The sequence below is a fragment of the Cetorhinus maximus genome, chromosome 23, assembly GCF_964194155.1.
Source record: "Cetorhinus maximus chromosome 23, sCetMax3.hap1.1, whole genome shotgun sequence".
Lineage (NCBI taxonomy): Eukaryota > Metazoa > Chordata > Chondrichthyes > Lamniformes > Cetorhinidae > Cetorhinus > Cetorhinus maximus.
In genome coordinates, this window is record NC_135901.1 from 26,608,892 (window position 1) to 26,631,378 (window position 22,487).

The 22,487-nt window shown below is 46.0% G+C and overlaps 2 protein-coding genes across 2 annotated transcripts in view; one reads left to right on the forward strand and one right to left on the reverse strand.

The window, feature by feature from the left end:
- The window catches only part of LOC144697294 (uncharacterized), a 273,796-nt gene that overhangs the window by 226,456 nt on the left and 24,853 nt on the right, over window positions 1–22,487 (reverse strand). The gene's annotated exons all lie outside the window — the stretch shown is intronic.
- Window positions 192–20,594, forward strand: LOC144697920 (uncharacterized). The gene is given in 5 exon segments (XM_078569882.1): window positions 192–1,246; window positions 7,162–7,347; window positions 13,712–14,764; window positions 15,276–15,459; window positions 19,290–20,594. Coding segments are annotated over 5 exon segments (3,435 nt in total). The 5' UTR covers window positions 192–269; the 3' UTR covers window positions 20,325–20,594.

The window sequence follows — 22,487 nt, forward strand, 5'->3', positions numbered from 1 at the left end:
GCATCAGCCTTTGAATGTGGAAGGGGACGTCTTCTGTTTGTGGAAAATAATTTGAGATAAATAAGTGTGATTGAAAAAACACAGACACACACACCTGAGTGATAGTGTTCCAGTGCACTGACTCTGGAAAGATTTTTAACCAGTTAACACAGCCTGAAAAAAACATCACACCATTCACACAGCGGGGGTGAAATCACACACGTGTTCTGTGTGTGGACGAGGCTTCAACTGATCATCCAACCTTAGAGAGGCACAAGGTCACCGGCACCATGGAGAAACCGTGGAAATGTGGGGACTGTGGGAAGGGATTCAGGTCCCCGTCTGTGCTGGAAATTCATCGACGCAGTCACACTGGGGAGAAACCGTTCATCTGCTCCGAGTGTGGAAAGGGATTCGCTCAGTCATCTAGCTTACGCAAGCACCTGAGAACTCACACTGGGAAAAGACCGTTCACCTGCTCTGAGTGTGGGAAGAGATTCACTCAACAAACCCACCTCACAACACACCAACTTGTTCACTCTGACATGAGACCTTTCAAATGTTCTGCCTGTGAGAAGAGCTTTAAAAGCAAAAAAAATCTGCTGATACACCAGCGAGTTCACACTGGGGAGAGGCCGTTCACCTGCTCTGCATGTGGGAAGGGATTCACTCAGTTATCCAGCCTTCTGACCCACCAGCGAGTTCACACTGGGGAGAAACCATTTGCCTGCCCTGAATGTGGGATGGCATTCACTCAATTGTGCAACCTGTTGGATCATCAGAGAGTTCACACTGGGGAGAGGCCGTTCACCTGCTCTGTGTGTGGGAAAGGATTCGCTCAGTCATCCACCTTGCTGAGACACCAGCGCATTCACACTGGGGTGAAACCGTTCACCTGCTCCGAGTGTGGGAAGGGATTCACTCAGCTCACCCACCTCACTTCACACCAACGTGTTCACTCTGACATGAGACCTTTTGAATGTTCCGACTGTGAAAAGAGTTTCAAAGGCAAAATGGATCTGCTGACTCACCAGCGTACTCACACAGGAGAGAGGCCGTTCACCTGCTCCGTGTGTGGGAAGGGATTCACTCAGCATTCCCTCCGGCTGAAACACCAGCGCGTTCACACCAGGGAGAGACCGTTCACCTGCTCCGTGTGTGGGAAGGGATTCTCTCGTTCATCCACCCTGCAGACACACCAGCGAGTTCACAAGTTGCAGGGGTTGGATTCTGCTGTTATTGCTGCTGTTAATCATATCCAGGACTGAACCATTTCATTCTGATAGTTAGCATTTGTTTCAGTTGATGTGAAAAAATATCTGTAACTGGGCTGGAGTTTAATAATCTGGATATGGGTTAAATAAATTAGCTTTCTGTCAAACACATAGTGCTTGAGTCCTTGATTTCTCAAAGATAAGAGGAGACTGTTTGATGTCCTGTTACTGACTGTTCCATTTTTGAGCCTTTTCTCTGTTGTTAATCGAGACCTGTATTTATATAGCGCCTTTCACAACTGCAGGACGTCCCAAAAGTGCTTTACAGCCAATGAAGTTCTTTTGAAGTGTACTCACTGCTGTAACGTAGAAAGTACAGTTGCCAAATTGTGCACAGTGAGATCCCACTAATAGAAATGTGATTGTGACCAGATAACCTGCTCAATGATGTTTGTTGAGGGATAAATATGAAGCAGTACACCAGGAAGAACTCCCCTGCTCCTTCTAATAACATCATGGGAACTTTTACGCCCAACAGAGAGGGCAGATGGGGCCATAGTTGAAGGTCTCATCTGGAAGATGGGACCTCTGACAGTGCAGTGCTCCCTCAGTACTGCATCAAAATATCAACCTGGATTTTATACTCTTGTTTCTGGATGTGGATTTGAACTCTCAGTCTCCCGACTCAAAGATAAGAATGCAACCACTGAGCCACAACTAACACCTCATCATTACTCTAGATTATTTCAGTTCTCATACCTTCATTAACTCTCATGGACAAGTGTAAGATTTTAGTTCAGGAGTCACAGATTTCCCCAAAAGGGGGTCATAGGAACATAGCAGTAGGCCATTTGACCCTTCGATCCTGCTCCACTATTCAGTAAGATCATGGCTGATCTGGTTGCCGTCTCAACTCCTCTTTCCTGTCTGCCCCCACAACCCTCAACACCCTTGCCTAACAAAGATCTATCTAACTCAGCCTTGAATAAATTTAGAGACCCAATTCCAAACATCAACAAGCCTTTGGGAGAAAAAATTCTCTTCTGTCTTAAAAGGGAGACCTCTTATTTTTAAACTATGTCCCCTAATTGTAGCATCCCCCACAAGTGGAAACATCCTTTGGGTATCCACTCGATCAAGTTCCCTCAGCATCTTACATGTTTCAATAAGATCACCTCTCATTCTTCCAAACTCCAATGGGTAAAGGCCCAACCTGTCCAACCTTTCTTCAAAAGATAAGCCCTTCATCCCAGGAATGAGGGAACATTTCCAGTGCCAGGGGCCAGCATGTGTGTGGGAAGTGTCTCCAGCTGCAGCTCCTGGAAGCCCGGGTTTTGGAGCTGGAGCGGCGGCTGGGGACACTGTGGAGCATCCGCGAGGCGGAGAGTATTGTGGACAGCACGTATAGAGAGGTGGTCACACCACAGGCTAAGAATCCACAGGCAGGAAGGGAATGGGTGACCACCAGGCAGAACAAGAGGACGAGGCAGACAGTGCAGGAATCTCCTGTGGCTATTCCCCTGCAAAACAGATTTCCGCTTTGGATACTGTTGAGGGGAATGCCCTCTCAGGGGAAAGCAGCAGCAGCCAAATTAATTGCATCACGGTTGGCTCTGCTGCAGAGGGGAGGAGTTAAAAAGTGTGGGAATACAATAGTTATAGAGGGTTCAATTGTAAGTGGAATAGATAGGTGTTTCTGTGGTTGCAAACAAGACTCCAGGATGGTATGTTGTCTCCCTGGTGCTAGGGTCAAGGATGTCTCAGGGCAGCTACAGGACATTCTGAAGGGGGAGGGTGAAGAGCCAGTGGTCGTGGTACACATTGGTACAAAAGACATAGGTAAAAAAAGGGATGCGGTCCTAAAAGCAGAATATAGGGAGTTAGGAAGTAAATTGAAAAGTAGGACCTCAAAGGTAGTGATCTCAGCATTACTACCAGTGCCATGTGCTAGTCAGAATAGAAATAGCAGGTTATATCGGATTAATTTGTGGCTGAAGAGATGGTGTGAGGGGGAGCGTTTCAGATTCCTGGGATATTGGGACCGGTTCTGGGGGAGGTGGGACCAGTACAAACTAGACGGGTTACACCTGGGCAGGACCGGAACAGATGTCCGAGGGGAAATAAGACCATAAGACATAGGAGCAGAAATTGGGCCATTCGGCCCATCGAGTCTGCTCCGCCATTCAATCATGACTGATAAGTTTCTCAACCCCATTCTCCCACCTTCTCCCCGTAACCTTTGATCCCCTTACCAATCAAGAACCTATCTATCTCGGTCTTAAATACACTCAATGACCTGGCCTCCACAGCCTTCTGTGGCAATGAATTCCATAGATTCACCATTCTCTGGCTAAAGAAGTTTCTCCTCATCTCCGTTATTGCTAGAGTGGTTGGAGAGGGTTTAAACTAAAATGGCAGGGGGATGGGAACCTATGCAAGGAGTCAGAGGAGGGGGAATCAAGGACGAGCAAAAGACAGAAAGGGGAATAAGAAAAGTGATAGAGAAATCAAGGCAAGAATCAAACAGGGCATCAGTGAAAAATAGAGAGAACAGAACAAGTAATGTTAAAAAGACAAGCCTTAAGGTTTTGTACCTTAACGCAAGGAGCGTTCGCAATAAAGTGGATGAATTAACTGTGTAAATAGATGTAAACAGGTATGACATAGTCAGGATTACGGAGACATGGTTGCAGGGTGACCAGGGATGGGAACTGAACATCCAGGGATGTTCAGTATTTAGGAAGGACAGACAAAAAAGAAAAGGTGGTGCAGTTGCATTGCTGGTTAAAGAGGAAATTAACGCAATAGTGAGGAAAGATATCAGCTCCGACGATGTGGAATCTGTATGGGTAGAGCTGAGAAACACTAAGGGGCAAAAAACATTAGCGGGGGTTGTATATAGACCCCCAAACTGTAGTGGTGATGTTGGGAATGGCATTAAACAGGAAATTAGAGACGCATGGAAAAAAGGAACAACAGTAATTATGGGTGACTTTAATCTGCATATAGATTGGGCAAATCAAATTATTAACAATACCATAGAGGAGGAATTCCTGGAGTGTCTATGGGATGATTTTCTGGACAAATACGTTGAGGAACCAGCTAGAGAACAGGCCATCCGAGACTGGGTATTGTGTAATAAGAAAGGAATAATTGGCAATCTAGTTGTACCTTGGGGATGAGCGACCATGATATGATAGAATTCTTCATCAAGATGGAGAGTGACGTAGTTGATTCTGAGACTCGGGCCCTGAATATTAATAAAGGAAACTACGATGGTATGAGACGCGAGTTGGCTATGATGGATTGGGAAACGTTACTTAAAGGGATGACAGTGGAGAGGCAATGGCAAACATTCAAAGAGCGCATGGGTGAACTGCAACAATTGTTTATTCCTGTCTGGCACAAAAATAAAATAGGAAAGGTGGCTAAACCATGGCTTACAAGGGAAATTCGAGATAGTATTAGATCCAAGGAAGAGGCAGATAATTTGGCCAGAAAAAACAACAGACCTGAGGATTGGAAGCACTTTAGAATTCAGCAAAGGAGGACCAAGGGACTGATTAAGAAGGGGAAAATAGAGTACGAGAGTAAGCTTGCGGGGAACTTAGCAGTAAAAGTTTCTATAGGTATCTGAAGAGAAAAAGATTGGTGAAGGCAAATGTAGGTCCCTTACAGTCAGAAACAGGGGAATTTATAATGGGGAACAAAGAAATGGCTGACCAACTAAATACATGCTTTGGTTTTGTCTTCACAAAGGAGGACACAAATAACATACCAGAAATGGTAGGGAACACAGGGTTTAGTGAGAGGGGAGAACTGAAAGAAATCAGTATTAGTAGGGAAATGGTGTTGGGGAAATTGATAGGATTGAAGGCCGACAAATCCCCAGGGCCTGATAATCTACATCCCAGAATACTTAAGGAAGTGGCCCTAGAAATAGTAGATGCATTGGTGGTCATCTTCCGAGATTCTATAGACTCTGGAACAGTTCCTACAGATTGGAGGGTAGCTGATGTAACCCCACTATTTAAAAAGGGAGGTAGAGGGAAAACAGGGAATTATAGACCAGTCAGCCTGATGTTGGTAGTGGGGAAAATTCTAAAGTCCATTATAAAAGATTTAATAACTGAGCACTTGAAAAACAGTGGCAGAATCAGACAGAGTCAGCATGGATTTATGAAAGGGAAATCATGCTTGACAAATCTACTGGAATTTTTCAAGAATGTAACTAGTAGAGTTGATGAGGGGGAGCCAGTGAATGTGGTTTATTTTGTCTTTCAGAAGGCTTTCAACAAAGTCCCACATAAGAGATTCACATGTAAAATTAAAGCACATGGGATTGGGGGTAATGTATCGAGATGGATAGAAAACTGGTTGGCAGACAGGAAAGAAAGAGTAGGAATAAACAGGTCTTTTTCCAAATGGCAGGGAGTGACTAGTGGGGTTCCGCAGGGATTGGTGCTGGGACCCCAGCTTTCCACAATATATATTAACGATTTGGATGAAGGAGCTAAATGTAATATCTCCAAATTTGCAGACGATACAAAGCTGGGTGGGAGGGTGGTCTGTGAGGAGGATGCAGAGTTGCTTCAGGGTGATTTGGACAAGCTGAGTGAGTGGGCAAATGCATGGCAGATGCAATATAATGTGGATAAATGTGAGGTTATCCACTTTGGTAGCAAAAACAGGAAGGCAGATTATTATCTGAATGGCTATAAATTGAGAGAGAGGAATGTGCAACGAGACCTGGGTGCCCTCGTACACCAGTCATTGAAGGTAAGCATGCAGGTGCAGCAGGTGGTAAAGAAGGCAAATGGTATGTTGGCCTTCATAGCGAGAGGATTTGAGTACAGGAGCAGGGATGTCTTGCTGCAATTATAAAGGGCCTTGGCGAGACCACCCTTGGAACATTGTGTGCTGTTTTGGTCTCCTTATCTGAGGAAGGATGTTCTTGCTATAGAGGGAGTGCAGTGAAGGTTTACCCGACTGATTCCTGGGATGGCGGGACTGACACATGAGGAGAGATTGAGTCGATTAGGATTATATTCGCTGGAGTTCAGGAGAATGAGGGGGGGATCTCATAGAAACCTATAAAATTCTAACAGGACTAGACAGGGTAGATGCAGGAAGGATGTTCCTGATGGTTGGGGAGTCCAGAACCAGGGGTCACAGTCTGAGGATATGGGATAGCCCATTTAGAACTGAGTTGAGGAGAAATTTCTTCACCCAGAGAGTGGTGAGCCTGTGGAATTCGCTACCACAGATAGTAGTTGAGGCCAAAACATTGTATGTTTTCAAGAAGGAGTTAAAGATAGCTCTTGGGGCAAAAGGGATCAAAGGTTATGGGGAGAAAGTGGGAGCAGGCTATTGAGTTGGATGATCAGCCATGATCATAATGAATGGCAGAGCAGGCTCAAAGGGCCGAATGGCTGACTCCTGCTCCTATGTTCTATGTAGTACTATTTCACTTTTAAGAACATTAAGAATAACATGACAGAGAAAGACATGATTTTAGAGCAGCGACACTAGGTCAGATCAAGTTCAGTTAATATGATTGCCAAGCAGTGATAGGAAGCACTTGCAATTCATGTGCGCCTTCTCTGTGCATTTTCCAGGTTACAATGAATTGATTCTCTCACTGCCTGTCTTGAGTATATTCCAGATGCAAATCCATGAAGATTTGAACACGAGAGAAATCAATGTATTTGGGGAGAGTGCAGGAAAGTGGAGTTGAGGTCATTTATTGGTTCAGAGACCCAAGGGGCTCTATGGTCTACCTCTGTTCCTATTTCTTCTGTTCTTATGAACATCACTGTGAATCATTTCCATGCAAGCACAGCAGATGCAGCCCCTGCTCTTTCACCTCCTCCCTTCCCATGTTTCAGGCCCTCAACACACTTTCCAGGTGACACAGTGATTTCCTTGTACTTCTTGCAACTTAATATTGTGTTTTCACTGCTCACAGTCTCCTTTACACTGGGGAGACTAAACCCAGCTTGAGCGTCTGCTTTGTGGAACATCACCATCCAGTTTGCGAGCATGATCCTGAGCTTCTGGTCATTTACTATTTTAATTCTCCACCTCACCTCAGGTCTGACCTCTCTGTCCTCGGCCTCCTGCACTGTTCAAATGAAGCTCAACAGAAACTCAAGTAACAGCAGCTCATCTTTGATCAGGCACTTTACAACCCTCAATATTCATTTCAACAATTTCAGATCATAATCATCACTCCCATTTTTTCGGACAGTGAGTGCTGGTCATGCTTCTGCTGTCACCATTTATACCTCCTCTGGATCTGTCTTTTATTTGTTCACTTGCCCCATTAGTTTCTTTACTTGTCTCATTATCACCCAATTTTGCCTTGCATCATCATCCCCTTGGTCATTTACTCTCTTCCAGCCTTCCATCCTATCACAAGACCGTTTTTTCTTTCCTCCTCACCGCCTCTCTCGTCCCTGACTCTTCGCTTGTTTGTGAACTATTAAATCTCTAAATTCTTCCAGTTTGGATAAAAGTTCACGGACCTGAAACATTCATTCTGTCTCCCTCTCCATAGATACTGTTTGACCTGCTGAGTCAAACAGGCCCCACCACTTCCCGGTCCCGCCGTTTGCACGATGGATGGGTCCAGGTTAACCGCCGACATCTTTGCGAGGGATAATCTTTGTAATGACTGGGAGGAGCTTGTTACCCATTGTTCAGAATGGGGACAACTTGTCCATCAAGCTGCATCACCCTTTGACCTGGGTCATTTGACCCTCCATTCCCCTGGTTTGCACAAAACATTTTCTCTTTTGAGGTCTTGTTTGTGGGTCACTGTGGATCAGTTTTCTCCCACTTATCGTTACCTGTTTAAAGGAGAAGAAGGAGCTTTTAAAGAATAAGACAACAGTAACTGTCTCCCTGTTCGACATGAAACTAAACTCACTGCCAATTCCTCATCTGTAATAATGTTAAATACAAAGTTTCCAGCCGGAATTGAACCAGGGACTTTCTCATGTAAAGTAAACGTGAGAATCACTGCACTGGGGAAATGAGTGTGAATTCCACCGGACAGAGGGGAACTGACCATCCATCTCTAGCTCTAATTCCCAAACAGAAAATGCTGCCAAGAATTAGCAAGTCAGGCTGAGTCTGTACAAAAACAAAAATAAAAATACCTGGAAAAACTCAACAGGTCTGACAGCATCTGCGGAGAGGAATACAGTTAATGTTTTGAGTCCGTATGACTCTTCAACAGAACTAAGGAAAAATAGAAGAGAAGTGAAATATAAACTGGTTTAAGGGGGAGTGGGACAGGTAGAGCTGGATAGAGGGCCAGTGATAGGTGGAGATTGCCAAAAGATGTTATATACAAAAGGACAAAGAGGTGTTGACGGTGGTGATATTAGCTAAGAAATGTGATAATAGGTGACATTAAGGGTAGAAAGCAGGACGAGCAAGGTACAGATAGCCCTAGTGGGGATCAAAATAGGCTAAAAGGTAGAGATAAAACAACGGATACATAGAGATAAAACAATGGATACATTTAAAAATAGTGGAAATAGGTGGGAAAAGAAAAATCTATATAAATTATTAGAAAAAAGGGGGATCGGAAAGGGGGTGGGGATGGACGAGAGAGTTCATGATCTAAAGTTTTTGAACTCAATATTCAGTCCAGAAGGCTGTAAAGTGCCTAGTCAGAAGATGAGGTGCTGTTCCTCCAGTTTGTGTTGAGCTTCACTGAAACATTACAGCAGGCCAAGGACGGAGATGTGGGCATGAGAGCAGGATGGAGTGTTGAAATGGCAAGTGACAGGGAAGTCTGGGTAATGCTTGCGGAAGACCGAGGTCTTCCGCAAAGCGGTCACCCTGTCTGCGTTTGGTCTCTCCAATGTAGAGGAAACCGCATTGGGAGCAGCGAATGCAGTAGACTAAATTCAGGGAAGTGCAAGTGAAATGCTGCTTCACTTGAAAGGAGTGTTTGGGCCCTTGGACGGTGAGGAGAAGGGAAGTAAAGGGGCAGGTGTTGCACCTTCTGCGGTTGCATGGGAAGGTGCCGTGGGAGGGGGTTGAGGTGTAGGGGGTGATGGAGGAGAGGACCAGGGTGTCACGGAGGGAACAATCCCTGTGGAATACCGCTGTGGGGGGGTGAAGGGAAGATGTATTTGGTGGTGGCATCATGCTGGAGTTGGTGGAAATGGAGGAGGATGATACTTTGAACGCGGAGGGTGGTGGAGTGATAAGTGAGGACAAGGGTAACCCTATCATGGTTCTGGGAGGGAGAGGAAGGTGTGTGGGCAGACATGCGGGAGATGGGCCGAACATGCACCTCATCTTCCAACTAGGCACTTTACAGCCTTCCGGACTGAATATTGAGTTCAACAACTTTAGATCATGAACTCTCTCGTCCATCCACACCCCCTTTCCGATCCCCCTTTTTTCCAATAATTTATATAGATTTTTCTTTTCCCACCTATTTCCATTATTTTTAAATGTATTTCCATCCATTGTTTTATCTCTACCTTTTAGCCTATTTTGATCCCTTCCCCCCACCCCACCCCAACTAGGGCTATCTGTGCCTTGCTTGTCCTGCTTTCTACCCTTAATGTCACCTATTAGCACATTTCTTAGCTAAAGTCACCACCGTCAACACCTCTTTGTCCTTTTGTCTATGAGTTTCTCTATGTCTTTTGGTTATCTCCACCTATCACTGGCCCTCAATCCAGCTCTCCCTGTCCCACTTACCCTTAAACCAGCTTATATTTCACCTCTTTTCTATTTTTCCTTAGTTATGTTGAGTCATACGGACTCGAAACGTTAACTGTGTTCCTCTCTGCAGATGCTGTCAGACCTGCTGAGTTTTTGCAGGTATTTTTATTTTTGCTTTGGATTTCCAGCATCTGCAGTTTTTTGCTTTTATCACGCTGAGTCTGTGGCCGCTCTCAGCGTTTGATACCATCACAATGCGCGGGTGATTGACGGCAGCTTTGGACCAATAGGAAGAGGGGGGCGGGTCTGGAAGACCGAGCCTCGGTTGATCCTCCAACCAATAAGAGTGAATGAGAGGCGGGGCCGGGCTGCGATTGGGGAAAGGGTCGATAATGGCGACGGAGGAGCGTTTTTTTGCCAGATCTGCAACCGGTAAGCGGGAAGGTGCCTCACGGCGGGAATGATGGATCTGGAGGGTGGGCGGGGAGGTTGTGTAAACATGCTGTGTAAGAGTAAACCCCCGAAAAGGAACTTCCCGGTCTCTCCATTTGCACCGAACTGGGCCGCAGCTTCGAGCGATGGGCCCAGGTTCACCGCCGCCATCTTTGTAGGGGGCAACGTGAAGCAGGGCACATGTGCGGCCGCCATCTTTGTAAGGGGCAACCTTTGTAATAACTGGGCGAAGCTTGTTACCCATTGTTCAGAATGGGGACAACTTGTCCATTAAGCTGCATCACGCTTTGACCTGGGTGATTTGATCTTCCATTACCCTGGTTTGCCCAGACCCAGATGCCTTAATTGGTGAGGCAGAGCAGCAGTAGAGAAGGCAGGAAAGGGAAGCAAACCCTGCTCTCCAGATCCCACGACCTCATAGGACGTCCTGCCCCATGTGCCCAAAGATCTGCGGGTCTGTTCAGTCACATGAACCCCAACGGCAGACACTCACGATCCTGAATGGATGTCATCCTCGAGTCGAGAGACTGCCGACGACAATGATGGCGGGGGGGGAATGTGCAGCAGGGTGCATGGGCAAGGAAGCAGGGGCAGAGAGTGTTGTGAATTTCTATCCTGGACTGACAGGGATGGATTTTGGAAACTCCTTTTACAGGGGATTAGAAGGGGAGGATTTACACACAGCAAACTCAAATCAAGAGAAATGTTTGTCTCTTCTGAACTTTTAATCTTGGACTGACAGCGTTGGCTTTTGTAAATCTCTTTTAAAGGGTATTAGGAGAGGATTTGTGACAGGAAACTCAAACCAAATCTCACTTCAAAATCTGACAGAATCGCTCGATTCATCAGGACCTGGATATTGTCAGCTTATGAGTGTTAGCTTTAAGGTCATTACCACTGACTGTGTAAAATTTCTTCCTCACATCTCCCCTGTCGATGTTGCTCAGAATCTTAAATCTGTGTCCTGTAATCCTTTTACAATCAGCTGATGGGAACAGATTTTCTTTATCTACCTTATCTAAACCTATCATAAACTTGCACACTTCTATCAAATCTCCACTCAATCTCCATTGTTCCAGGGAGAATAACCCCAGTTTCCCCAGCCTAACCTGCCAATTAATATTCCTCATCCCTGGAACCATTCTGGTAAATCTCTGCATCCTCTCAAGGACCCTCACATCCTTCTTAACGTGTGGTGATCACTGGTTTGCACAGACCCAGATGTTCTGTGTTCATGTCTGTGATGTCATCACACACCGACAGTTGCGCGGTGACGTCACCCCGCTCCCCGGGTATTTCCACAACTGGGAGATTTTTCTCTGACTCCAGTGCTTCTGATATCTTTCCAGCTGCAGGCTCCAGCAGGAGATTTTAATATTGAAAACAGCGGAATTGTTTCAGAGGCGAGTATTCTTGAATATTCACCTACAATTTATTACTTTTAGTGCTATGCTCTGGTTCCATGGCTCTGGTGCTGGTGTGACTACTGTGGATCTGAATCCATGTCCATCCATTGCTCTGTTTCACCTCTGCCCTCCCTGGTCATCCCTCTGCCATTGTTTAACTTCCTCTGCCTCTAATAATGGGTGTATTTTCATTACGTGTAGTATTCTAGTGTTACTTCTGCCATCTAAATGAGGTTTCCACCATTGCCCATCCCCCGACCTTGTGCTGCTGGCTTACCAGCTTTATCTTCCCACAGTACCATAGTCAGGAATTGTTTTTCCTGCACTATAATCCATTTCTCTTCTGCCTCTGAGCTTATATTGACCATCAAATTCTGCACCATCTTTATTCCCTGTAGTTCATTACGCACATCCTGAAATGTTAACTCTTTTTCTCTCTCCAAAGTTACTGCCTGATCTGCTGAGTATTTCCAGCATTTGCTGTTTTTATTTCAGATTTATAGCTGCTGCAGTATTTTGGCTGTTATTTTATTTCAGGCGTTGCTCACGGAACCGAGTCCAGAAACACAGATGGACCAATTAAAAGCCGGTTTGTTGCCGGGTAGGCATTGGTTGTAGAAGTTAGTTCCTGGCCTCCAGTTTGGGACCTTTTTCATTGAGTCAAACAGTCACTGAAGGATTACAATACAGACGGAGGCTGTTCAGCCCATCCTGCCTGTGCTGGCTCTCTGCAAGAGTAAATCAGCCAGTCCCACTCCCCTGCCCTTTCACTAACAAGACCAGCAGCAGATATTACCCATCCCCAGTTACCTGTGGAGAAGATTATGTTTGACCTTCTTGAACCGCTGCAGTCCATGTGGTGAAGATGCTCCTACAATGATGCTAGATAAGCAGTTACATGTTACAGCGGTATACGTCCAAAATCAACAATAACAATTTGTATTTGTATAGCGCCTTTCATGTATTAGACCATTCCAGGATGCTTCAAAGGAGTTTTACGAAGCAGGAGCCTTTGTAGGTCAGTGAGCACAGGGGGCGATGGGTGAATGAGACTTAGTCTGAGTAAACACACGGGCAGCAGAGTTTTGGATGACCTCGAGGTTACAGGGTGGTTGAATGTGGGAGGCCGGCTGGGAGTGCATTAGGATAGTTAAGTCTAGAGGTAATGAAGGAATGGTTGAGAGTTTCAGCAGCAGAGGAGCTGAGACCAGGGATGAGTCGGGCGATGTTACTGAGGTGAAAACATTCAGTAATGGTGATGATGCTGATGTGTGGTTGGAAGCTCAGTTTGAGGTGGAATAGTTCACCGTGGTTGTGAACAGTCTGGTTCAGTCTCAGACAGTTGCCGGGGGTGGGATAGAGTCGGTAGTCAGGGAGCAGAGTTTGTAGCAGGTCTTCTCAATATTTAAACAGAGGAACTTTCTGTTCACCCGGTGCTGGATGTCAGACAAGCCAGGACATTGTGTGACTTGGAGGGGAACTTGGCGGTCATGGTGTTCACATACAAGTGCTGCTTGGTCCTTCTAGGTGGTGCAGTTTGTGGGTTTGGCAGGTTCTGTGCAAGTTCTGGTTGAGTTGTAGATATGTAAAATCCCTCTTCTTTACCCCTTGCCTCTCCCACCCCACCGCTTCTCTCTCTTGCTCTCTTCTCCCATCTAGACCAGAGCCTTGTGTAGACCCAGACTGGGTGGCCAATTCTCGTCTCTGAAGGACATTAGTTGGGTTTTTACGACAATCCAGCAGCTTTCATTGTCCCTTTTCCCTAGTGCCGGGCCCACAAAGTACCAGATTCACAACCTGCCTTTGTGTTTTTGTGGGCTGTCTCTCTCTCTCTCTCTCTCACTCCCTTTGATTCTGTTTTAAATCAATTTCACAGGGCGTTAAAGGGGAGGATTTGCAGTCGGAAAACTGAAGCCAAACATCACATCAAAATCTGACAGAGTCGCCTAATTTATCGTAAACTGAATACCATCAGACTTTGAACATGGAAGGAGAAAGCACCATTCGCTCTGGAGAGAAACCGTACACGTGTCCTGTGTGTGGACGAGGCTTCAGCCGATCATCTGGCCTGTCGAAACATAAATGCAGTCAGAACAGGGAGAAACTGTGGAAATGTGGCGACTGTGGGAAGGGATTTAATTACCCATCAGAGGTGGAAAATCATCAGCGAATTCACACTGGGGAGAGGCCGTTCACCTGCTCTGAGTGTGGGAAGGGGTTCACTAAGTCATCCACTCTGCTGCAACACCAACAAGTTCACACTGACGAGAGACCATTCAAATGTCCAGACTGCGGGAAGTGCTATAAAAGTCCCCGGGAACTGACTGGCCATCAACGTGTCCACACTGACGAGAGACCGTTCAGGTGCTCTCACTGTGGGTCTGGGTTCAAGACATTATCTGTCCTCATTGTACACCAGCGAATTCACACTGGGGAGCGGCCGTTCACCTGCTCCAAGTGTGGGAAGGGATTTGCTCACTCATCCCACCTGATGACACACCAGCGAGTTCACACTGGGGAGAGACCTTTTAAATGCCCAGACTGCGGGAAGTGCTGCAAAAGTTCCAGCGAACTGATGTTTCATCAACGTCTTCACACTGGCGAGAGGCCGTTCAGGTGCTCTCACTGCGGGACTGGGTTCAGGCGATCATCCGATCTGATTGTCCACCAGCGAGTTCACACCGCGGAGAGGCCATTCACCTGCTGCGAGTGTGGGAAGGGATTCACTCGGTCATCCACACTGCTGGAACACCAGCGCGCTCACACTGGGGAGAGGCCGTTCACCTGCCCCGACTGTGGGAAGGGATTCACTCGGTCATCCCACCTGCTGACACACCAGCGCACTCACACTGGGGAGAGGCCGTTCACCTGTTCCGAGTGTGGAAAGGGATTCAGTCAGTCATCCCACTTGCTGACACATCAGCGAATTCACTCTGGGGAGCGGCCGTTCACCTGTTCTGAGTGTGGGAAAGGATTCACACAGTCATCTAATCTGCTGCTACACCAGCGAGTTCACAAGTAACAATAGTGATTGGATTTTTCTGTTAATCATATTTGGGGTGGACCATTCTTCATTGGGGTCTGTTTCTGCTGATGTCTATAAACTGCAGGATAAAAGCAAAATGCTGCGGATGCTGGCAATACAAAAGAAAAACAGAAAATGCTGACAAAAGTCAGCCGGTCTGGCAGCATCCGTGGAAACAGATTTAACGTTACGAGTCCATATGACTCTTCTTCAGAGCTAAAGGTTAATTCTGTTTCTCTCTCCACAGATGCTGCCAGATCTGCTGCGTTTTCCCAGCATTTTCTGTTTTTATTATTATTATTAATAAACTGCACCCCGGTTATTGTGCTTAATACAGTGGAGAAAAGTCAAATAAAACAGCTTTGTGTTCAACACAGCCTGTTGTGTCTTTTTAATATCCCTAACGTGAGCTCGTTCCTTTTGAAGTGCTGTCCCTCTCCCTTGTCCCCTCCCATCCTCACCTCCAACAATAAGAGACCGTTCACCTGCTCCTTGTGTGGGAAGGAATTGGCGAATTTACCCAACCTGCTGCAACACCAGCGCAGTCACATTGACGAGAGACCTTTTAAATATCCCGACTGTGGAAAGTTCTGGGGAACTGATGACGCATCGGCGTGTTCACACCGACGAGAGACCGTTCAGGTGCTCTCACTGTGGGACTGGGTTCCGCCGACCGTCTCAACTCACTGTACACCAGTGAATTCACACTGGAAAGAGGCCGTTCACCTGTTCGGTGTGTGGGAAAGGGATCCACTCAGTCATCCTGTCTGGTGAGACACGAGGGAGAGGCCGTTCGCCTGCGCCGTTTGTGGGGTGAGGTTTACTTGTTCGTCCAACCTGCTGAGACACCAGCGGGTTCACAAACAACAACAGTGATTGGGTTTTGATGTTAGTCACATCCAGGACTGAGCTGTGTTCATTGGAATCGGCTTCTATTGATGTTAATGAACTCCAGCCCTTATATTCTGGAGAAAAGTCAAATAAATCAGCTTTCTATTCTGATCTCAAGGGAGACCATTTAAGTTTTGAAAAGAAATTCAAACTCCCAGTTAGTAACTGAAAGAATTACAGCACAAGGCTTCATGTTTTAAAGAAAAATCTTCACCGTGCAAGAATTGAGCAAAGCAAGTACTAGTAACTTAAAACTGCATTTCGTAAGCACTTATTCTTTCAGCCTGAAAATCTCAATGGAGCACTCCATGTTCTATTTATATTTCACCTGAGTTCCCCTATACTTTCCAGGATCTTGAGGGTTCATTCACTTTTCCTGGGACCAAATCAAGGTGTGCCACAGCTCTAAGGAATTCACTTTGATCCTCCTCCATATTCCTGCAATTCTCTCAGGTATGACTTTCCTTGGGGTCCTTCCACTAGTTTATACTGCAATTCTGTTTAAGCACCTAACAATTGTGGACATCCAGCTCAAGCATGGGCTTCATTGTCTTCTTGCTTAGTAGTCTACAGCTTCTGGCAGCTTTTCTCTCTCTGGAACAAATTGTTCCAGCACCAGACATAAACTGCCTGTGTCTGTGAGAAAATACTCAGATAAACCCAAAACAAAACAAATAAAAATGCCTTCCTTCAATCTATCCACATGTTCCAGGTAGAGGTTCAAACCAATCATCCATAATTCCCAAACCTATCCTTTGATCTGAAAGGTATATGGATACTTTAAGACCTTTTGTTTATCAGTTGCTTTCCAACCTTTCTATGATCTGGGAAATTACATGAAGAATTTATACCTCTAAAGGGGACAACTGTCATCTTACCAGACTGACTGACTCTATTCCAAAGCTGAGAGAGAACCGCCTCTTGTTTATTGTCCTCGTACCTCGAACTCTTACCTTATTAAATAAACTCAGGTCACCTTTTGAATTACAATCACGTTCAGTTTGTTTACTGACCTCCCAAACCAAGTGCTTCCTTAACAAAAATAAAAATACCTGGAAAAACTCAGCAGGTTTGGCAGCATCTGCGGAGAGGAACACAGTTAATGCCTCGAGTCCGTATGACTCTTCATCTTATTTTTAAATCTTCAATCCCCCAAAGTAAAAGTTACATTCCTCAAACATATCATTCATGAAATTAGACATTTTTGTAACATTTGTGTGAAACACACAATGTGTTGAGTCTTTTTAATATCTCTATCACAAGTTACTTCCTTCTGAAGTGCTCTCCCTCTCCCTGTGTCCTCCACCCTCATCTCCAACAACAAATGTGAGGAGCTCATGGAGCTTCTTTGTCACTAGATTGAGACAATCCAATCAGCTGCCTCTTCTGCTTCCCTCCCTTCCACTAGCCCACTAGGCTGAACTACCTCCGAAGTTCCCCCTTTTTTCTGGTCCTGAACTTGCATCTTTCTGACCATGAGACCCACTTCCTCTTCCCTCAATCTTATTCTCACTAAACTGGAGACCGCCCAATCTCTCCAGTTATCTGATATTGTTAATGGTTCTTTCTCTCAGGTACTGTGCCAGTTACCTCTAAATCTGCCATCATCACCCCTCTCCTCAGAAAACAAACCCTTGACTCCACCATTCTGGCAAACATCCGTCCCATCTCTAACCTCTCTTTTGTCTCCAAAGTCTGAGAACATTTTGTTGCCTCCCAAATCTGTTCCCATCCTTCCTGGAATTCCATGTTTCAATCCCTCCAATCAGATTTCTGCCCCTCTATTACAGTATCGAAACTAAAAGTCACAGATGACATCCCATGTAACTGTGACAAAAGTAAACTCTCCCTGCTTGTCCTTCTCGATCTGTCTGCAGCCTTTTACCAGGTGACCATTTCGCTGTTTCTCTCAGAGGGTTGTTGGTCTATGGAATTCTCAGCCCCAGGGCGCAGTGGTGGCAGGGTCACTAAACATCTTTAGAGCTGAGTTAGATAGTTATCGATTAACAATGGAGTCAAAAGTTAATGGGGGTAGGGCGGGAAAGTAGAGTTAAGTCCGCAGCCAGATCAGACATGATCTTATCAAATCGTGGACCAGGCTCGAGGGGCCGAATGGCCTACTCCTGCTCCTAATTTGTAATGTTCATATGAATGTTCATATTCAGTTTGTTGTCATTTTCTTGTTTCTTACTCCAAATTATTTAAGTTCTCAAACCTTCAGTATTCCCTCAAACCCCTGCAGGCAGCAGCCCTGAATGAATCCATTTCACTAACAAATGTTGAAATGTTTGCTCCACACCCACAGGGTTTCATCTGTTTAAAGCCACAAGCAGAAAGGTCCAGTTTTCTCCTGGAGTTTGAGACAAATCAGCTTCCAAAATTGATGCAGAGTTTCAGCCAATGAGGGAGATCCGGGCTCAGCCCCGCCCCTCATTCACTCCGATTGGTTGGAGGACCAGCCGCTCTCGCTCGGCCCTCCAGCCCCGTCCCTTCTTCCTATTGGTCCGGAGCTGCCGTCAATCACCCCCCCGGGCATTGTGACCTGGAGCATGCGCAGTGCGGGTGATGTCCATGGACAGACACTTGTTTGTCTCATCTTCAGGCGGGAAGGAGGCGGATAAGCGGCGGCAGCGTTAGGGGCAGTGGGTGGGAGGGGAGGCTTCACAAACACCCAGTGGAGGCCTCAACACCCCCAGTAAGCAAGTGCCGGGCCCGCCTTTGCACCGAACGGCAGCTGCGGGCTTTCTCCCGGTGCCAGGCCCGAGTGGACAAATGTGGGTTAATGAAGGAAATGCAGCAATGGGTTTGTTAATGAGAAATCACCTTTAACTCACTTTACTGATCCTGGAGCAGGAGGAGAGAATGGTGTGAATTTCTATCCTGCATTGACAGGGATGGATTTTACAGGGGGTTAGAAGGGGAGAAGTTGCAGTCGGGAAAGTCAAACCAAACATCACATTCAGAGCAGACCCGACACATCAGGACCTGGATATTATCAGCCTTTGAGTTAAAGCATCGAGCTCCAGGTCATTAACGCTCGCTGTGTTAAAAAATAGTCCTTCCTCACGTTCCCCCTGTATCTCTTGCTCGGAATCTGAAATCTTTTTATGATCAGTTTATGTGAACAGTTTTTCTTTACCCATCCCCCTTAATACAGGGAAGAGGGAGAGTTTGTGGGAAGCAGGGTGCGTGAGACGATGATTTACAGGTTTGGGGAAACGAGAGAAAAATGTTCCATAGAAACTAGAATTGTCTATCCAGGGCTGACAGTGATCACGTTTTAAAAACTGGTTTTACAGGGTTGTGATAAGCATATTGACAAGACGGGAAACTCAAATCAAACATCACATCAAGGTCTGACTGAGTCTCTCAATTCATCAAGTCCTGAAAACCCATCGTTTTGAATGTAGAAGGAGAAATGTTTGCCTGTTCTGTCTGTGGGAAAAGATTTTGAACATCATTGTTACTGGAAAAGCACCATGGCACACACGCCCGAGTGAGAGTGTTCCCATGCACTGACTGTGGAAGTGCTAGAACTAGTTATACAGCCTGAAAAAAAAAATCACCCTTATTCACAGCAGAGAGAAACCGTACACATGTTCTGTATCTGGATGAGGCTTCAACTGATTGTCCAAGCTGGAGAGACAAAAGGACACCAACACGATGGAAAAACCCTGGAAATGTGGGGACTGTGGGAAAGGATTCAGATCCCCATCTGAGCTGGAAATTCATCGACGCAGTCACACTGGGGAGAGGCCGTTCACCTGCTTTGATTGTGGGAAGGGATTCACTGAGTCATCCAACTTAGACAGGCACCAGAGAATTCATACCAGGGAGAAGCCATTCACCTGCTCCAAGTGTGGGAAAGGATTCACTGAGTCGTCCAGTTTACACAGACACCAGCGCATTCACACTGGGGAGAGACCGTTCACCTGCTCCGAGTGTGAGAAAGGATTCACTCAGTTATCCAGCTTACATTCACACCAGAAAACTCACACTGGAGAGAAACCATTCACTTGCTCTGAGTGTGGGAAAGGATTCATTCATTCATCTGCCCTGCTGATACACCAGCAAGTTCACACTGGCGAGAGACCTTTTAAATGCCCAGATTGCCAAAAGTGCTATAAAAGTTCCGGGGAACTGAGGTCCCATCAACGTGTTCACACTGATGAGAGACCGTTCAGATGCTCTCACTGTGGGACTGGGTTCAGAAGATCATCTCACCTCACTGTGCACCAACGCACCCACACTGGAGAGAGACCGTTCACCTGCTCCCAGTGTGGGAAGGGATTCACTCAGTCATCTCATCTGCTGACACATCAGCGAGTTCATACTGGGGAGAGACCATTCACCTGCTCCAAGTGTGGGGAGGGATTCACTCGATCCTTCACCCTGCTGCAACACCAGCGGGTTCATACCGGGGAGAGGCCATTCGTTTGCTCTGTGTGTGGGAAAGGATTCAATCGGTCATCCAACCTCACTGCACACCAGCGAGTTCACACTGGAGAGAGACCGTTCACTTGCTCCATCTGTGGAAAGGGATTCACAAAGTCTTTCAATCTGCTGACACACCAACGCACTCATGCTGGGGAGAAGTAATTCAACTGCTCGGTGTGTGGGAAGGGATTCACTCAGTCATGATGCCTCCTGAGACATCAGTGAGTTCATAAGTGACTGCAGGGGTTGGATTCTGCCGTTATTGCTGCTGTTACTCACGTTCAGTGTTGATTGTTTGAGATTATTTAGTTTGTTTCTGTTGATGTTCCCAATCCCTGTAACTGGCTGGAATTTAATATTCTGGAGATGTCACTGATTTCCGGGGCTGCAATGTCCCTTTTTAAAAGCACCATCTGTGACTGTTCTCCTTAATTCAAGAACTCGCAACAGAAACCTGTTTACAATAAAATGATGAACTTTTACTTCAATCCTAAATTGATCTTCGGTGATATGTCTGCAATTCAGTGTCTGAAAGATCCAATTAGAAACACCAAATACTGTGAATATATTACATCCATTTATTTTGAAATGATAATTAAGCTGTTTTTGTCAATTTATGTGAACCAAATCTCTCATACTCCATTTTCAAAATGGGTTTCTAACTATTTGGCACAAAGTAACTTATTAGGACTGAGTCTCACATGTGCAGCCCCAGGACAGTAGGTAAGGAGGTGAAAATGCAGGTGTTGCATCTCTTGGGAGGTTTATAAGTTCTGTATTGGTCTGCACTGCAGTGCTGCTTTGGGCTGCAGTAGAGTGGTTAAGTTGGAGTTTGGTGACTGAGGGAGTTCGGTGAGGAGGGAACGAGGTGATTCTTTGAGTACAGTGAGTACGGTCGGGTAAGTATTTACTACTTTTGTCGCTTATAGCTTTTAAGGTCTTATTTTGTGTTTCATCATTTGTAAAGGTTATATTCTGTAACAATGAGAAGCAGGGAAGAAGATCCCGAGAGTTATTGATATTATTTGATATCAAGTATCTTCCAAAAGGTTTAATTTAATTTAAATGGGTAGGTCATGGCAGGAGAGCTCAAAGTTGTGGTGTGCTCCTCCTGCTCTATGTGGGAAGCCGGGAACATTTCCAGTGCCCGGGGCCAGCAGGTGTGCAGGAAGTGTCTCCAGCTGCAGCTCCTGGAAGCCCAGGTTTCGGAGCTGGAGCGGTGGCTGGGGACACTGTGGAGCTTCAGTGAGGCGGAAAGTATCGTGGATAGCACGTATAGAGAGGTGGTCACACTGCAGGCTAAGAGTCCACAGGCAGGAAGGGAATGGGTGACCACCAGGCAGAGCAAGAGGACTAGGCAGGCAGTGCAGGAATCTCCTGTGGCTATTCCGCTGCAAAACAGATATACCGCTTTGGATATTGAGGGGAATGGCCACTCACGGGAAAGCAGCAACAGTCAAATTCGTTGCACCACGGTTGGCTCTGCTGCACAGGGGAGGAGTAAAAAGTGTGGGAATGCAATAGTTTTACGGGATTTAATTGTAAGGGAAATAGATAGGCGTTTCTGTGGCTGCAAATGAGACTCCAGGATGGTATGTTGCGTCCATGGTGCTTGGGTCAAGGATGTCTCAGAGCGGTTACAGGACATTCTGAAGGGGGAGGGTGAACAGCCAGTGGTCGTGGTACACATTGTTACAAACAAAATAGGTAAAAAAAAACAATGAGGTCCTAAAAGCAGAATATAGGGAGTTAGGAAATAAGTTGAAAAGTAGGACCTCAAAGGTAGTGATCTCAGGATTACTACCAGTGCCACGTGCTAGTCAGAGTAGAAATAGCAGGACATATTGGATGAATACGTGGCTGAAGAGATGGTGTGAGGGGGAGGGTCAGATTCCTGGGACATTGGAACCAGTTCTGGGGGAGGTGGGACCAGTACAAACTGGATAGGTTACACTGAGGCAGAACCAGGACTGATGTCCCGGGGGAATATTTGCTAGAGTGGTTGGGGAGAGTTTAAACTAAAATGTCAGGGGGATGGGAACCTATGCGAGGAGTCAGAGGAGGGGGAATCAAGGACAAGAACAAAAGACAGAAAGGGGAATAAGAAAAGTGATAGAGAAATCAAAGGCAAGAATCAAACAGGGCCTCGGTGAAAAATAGTGGGAGTGGGACATGTAATGTTAAAAAGACAAGCCTTAAGGCTTTGTGCCTTAATGCGAGGAGCATTCGCAATAAAGTGGATGAATTAACCGTGCAAATAGATGTAAACAGGTATGATATAGTTGGGATTACGGAGACATGGCTGCAGGGTGACCAGGAATGGGAACTGAACATCCAGGGGTATTCAGTGTTTAGAAAGGACAGGCAAAAAGGAAAAAGCAGTGCAGT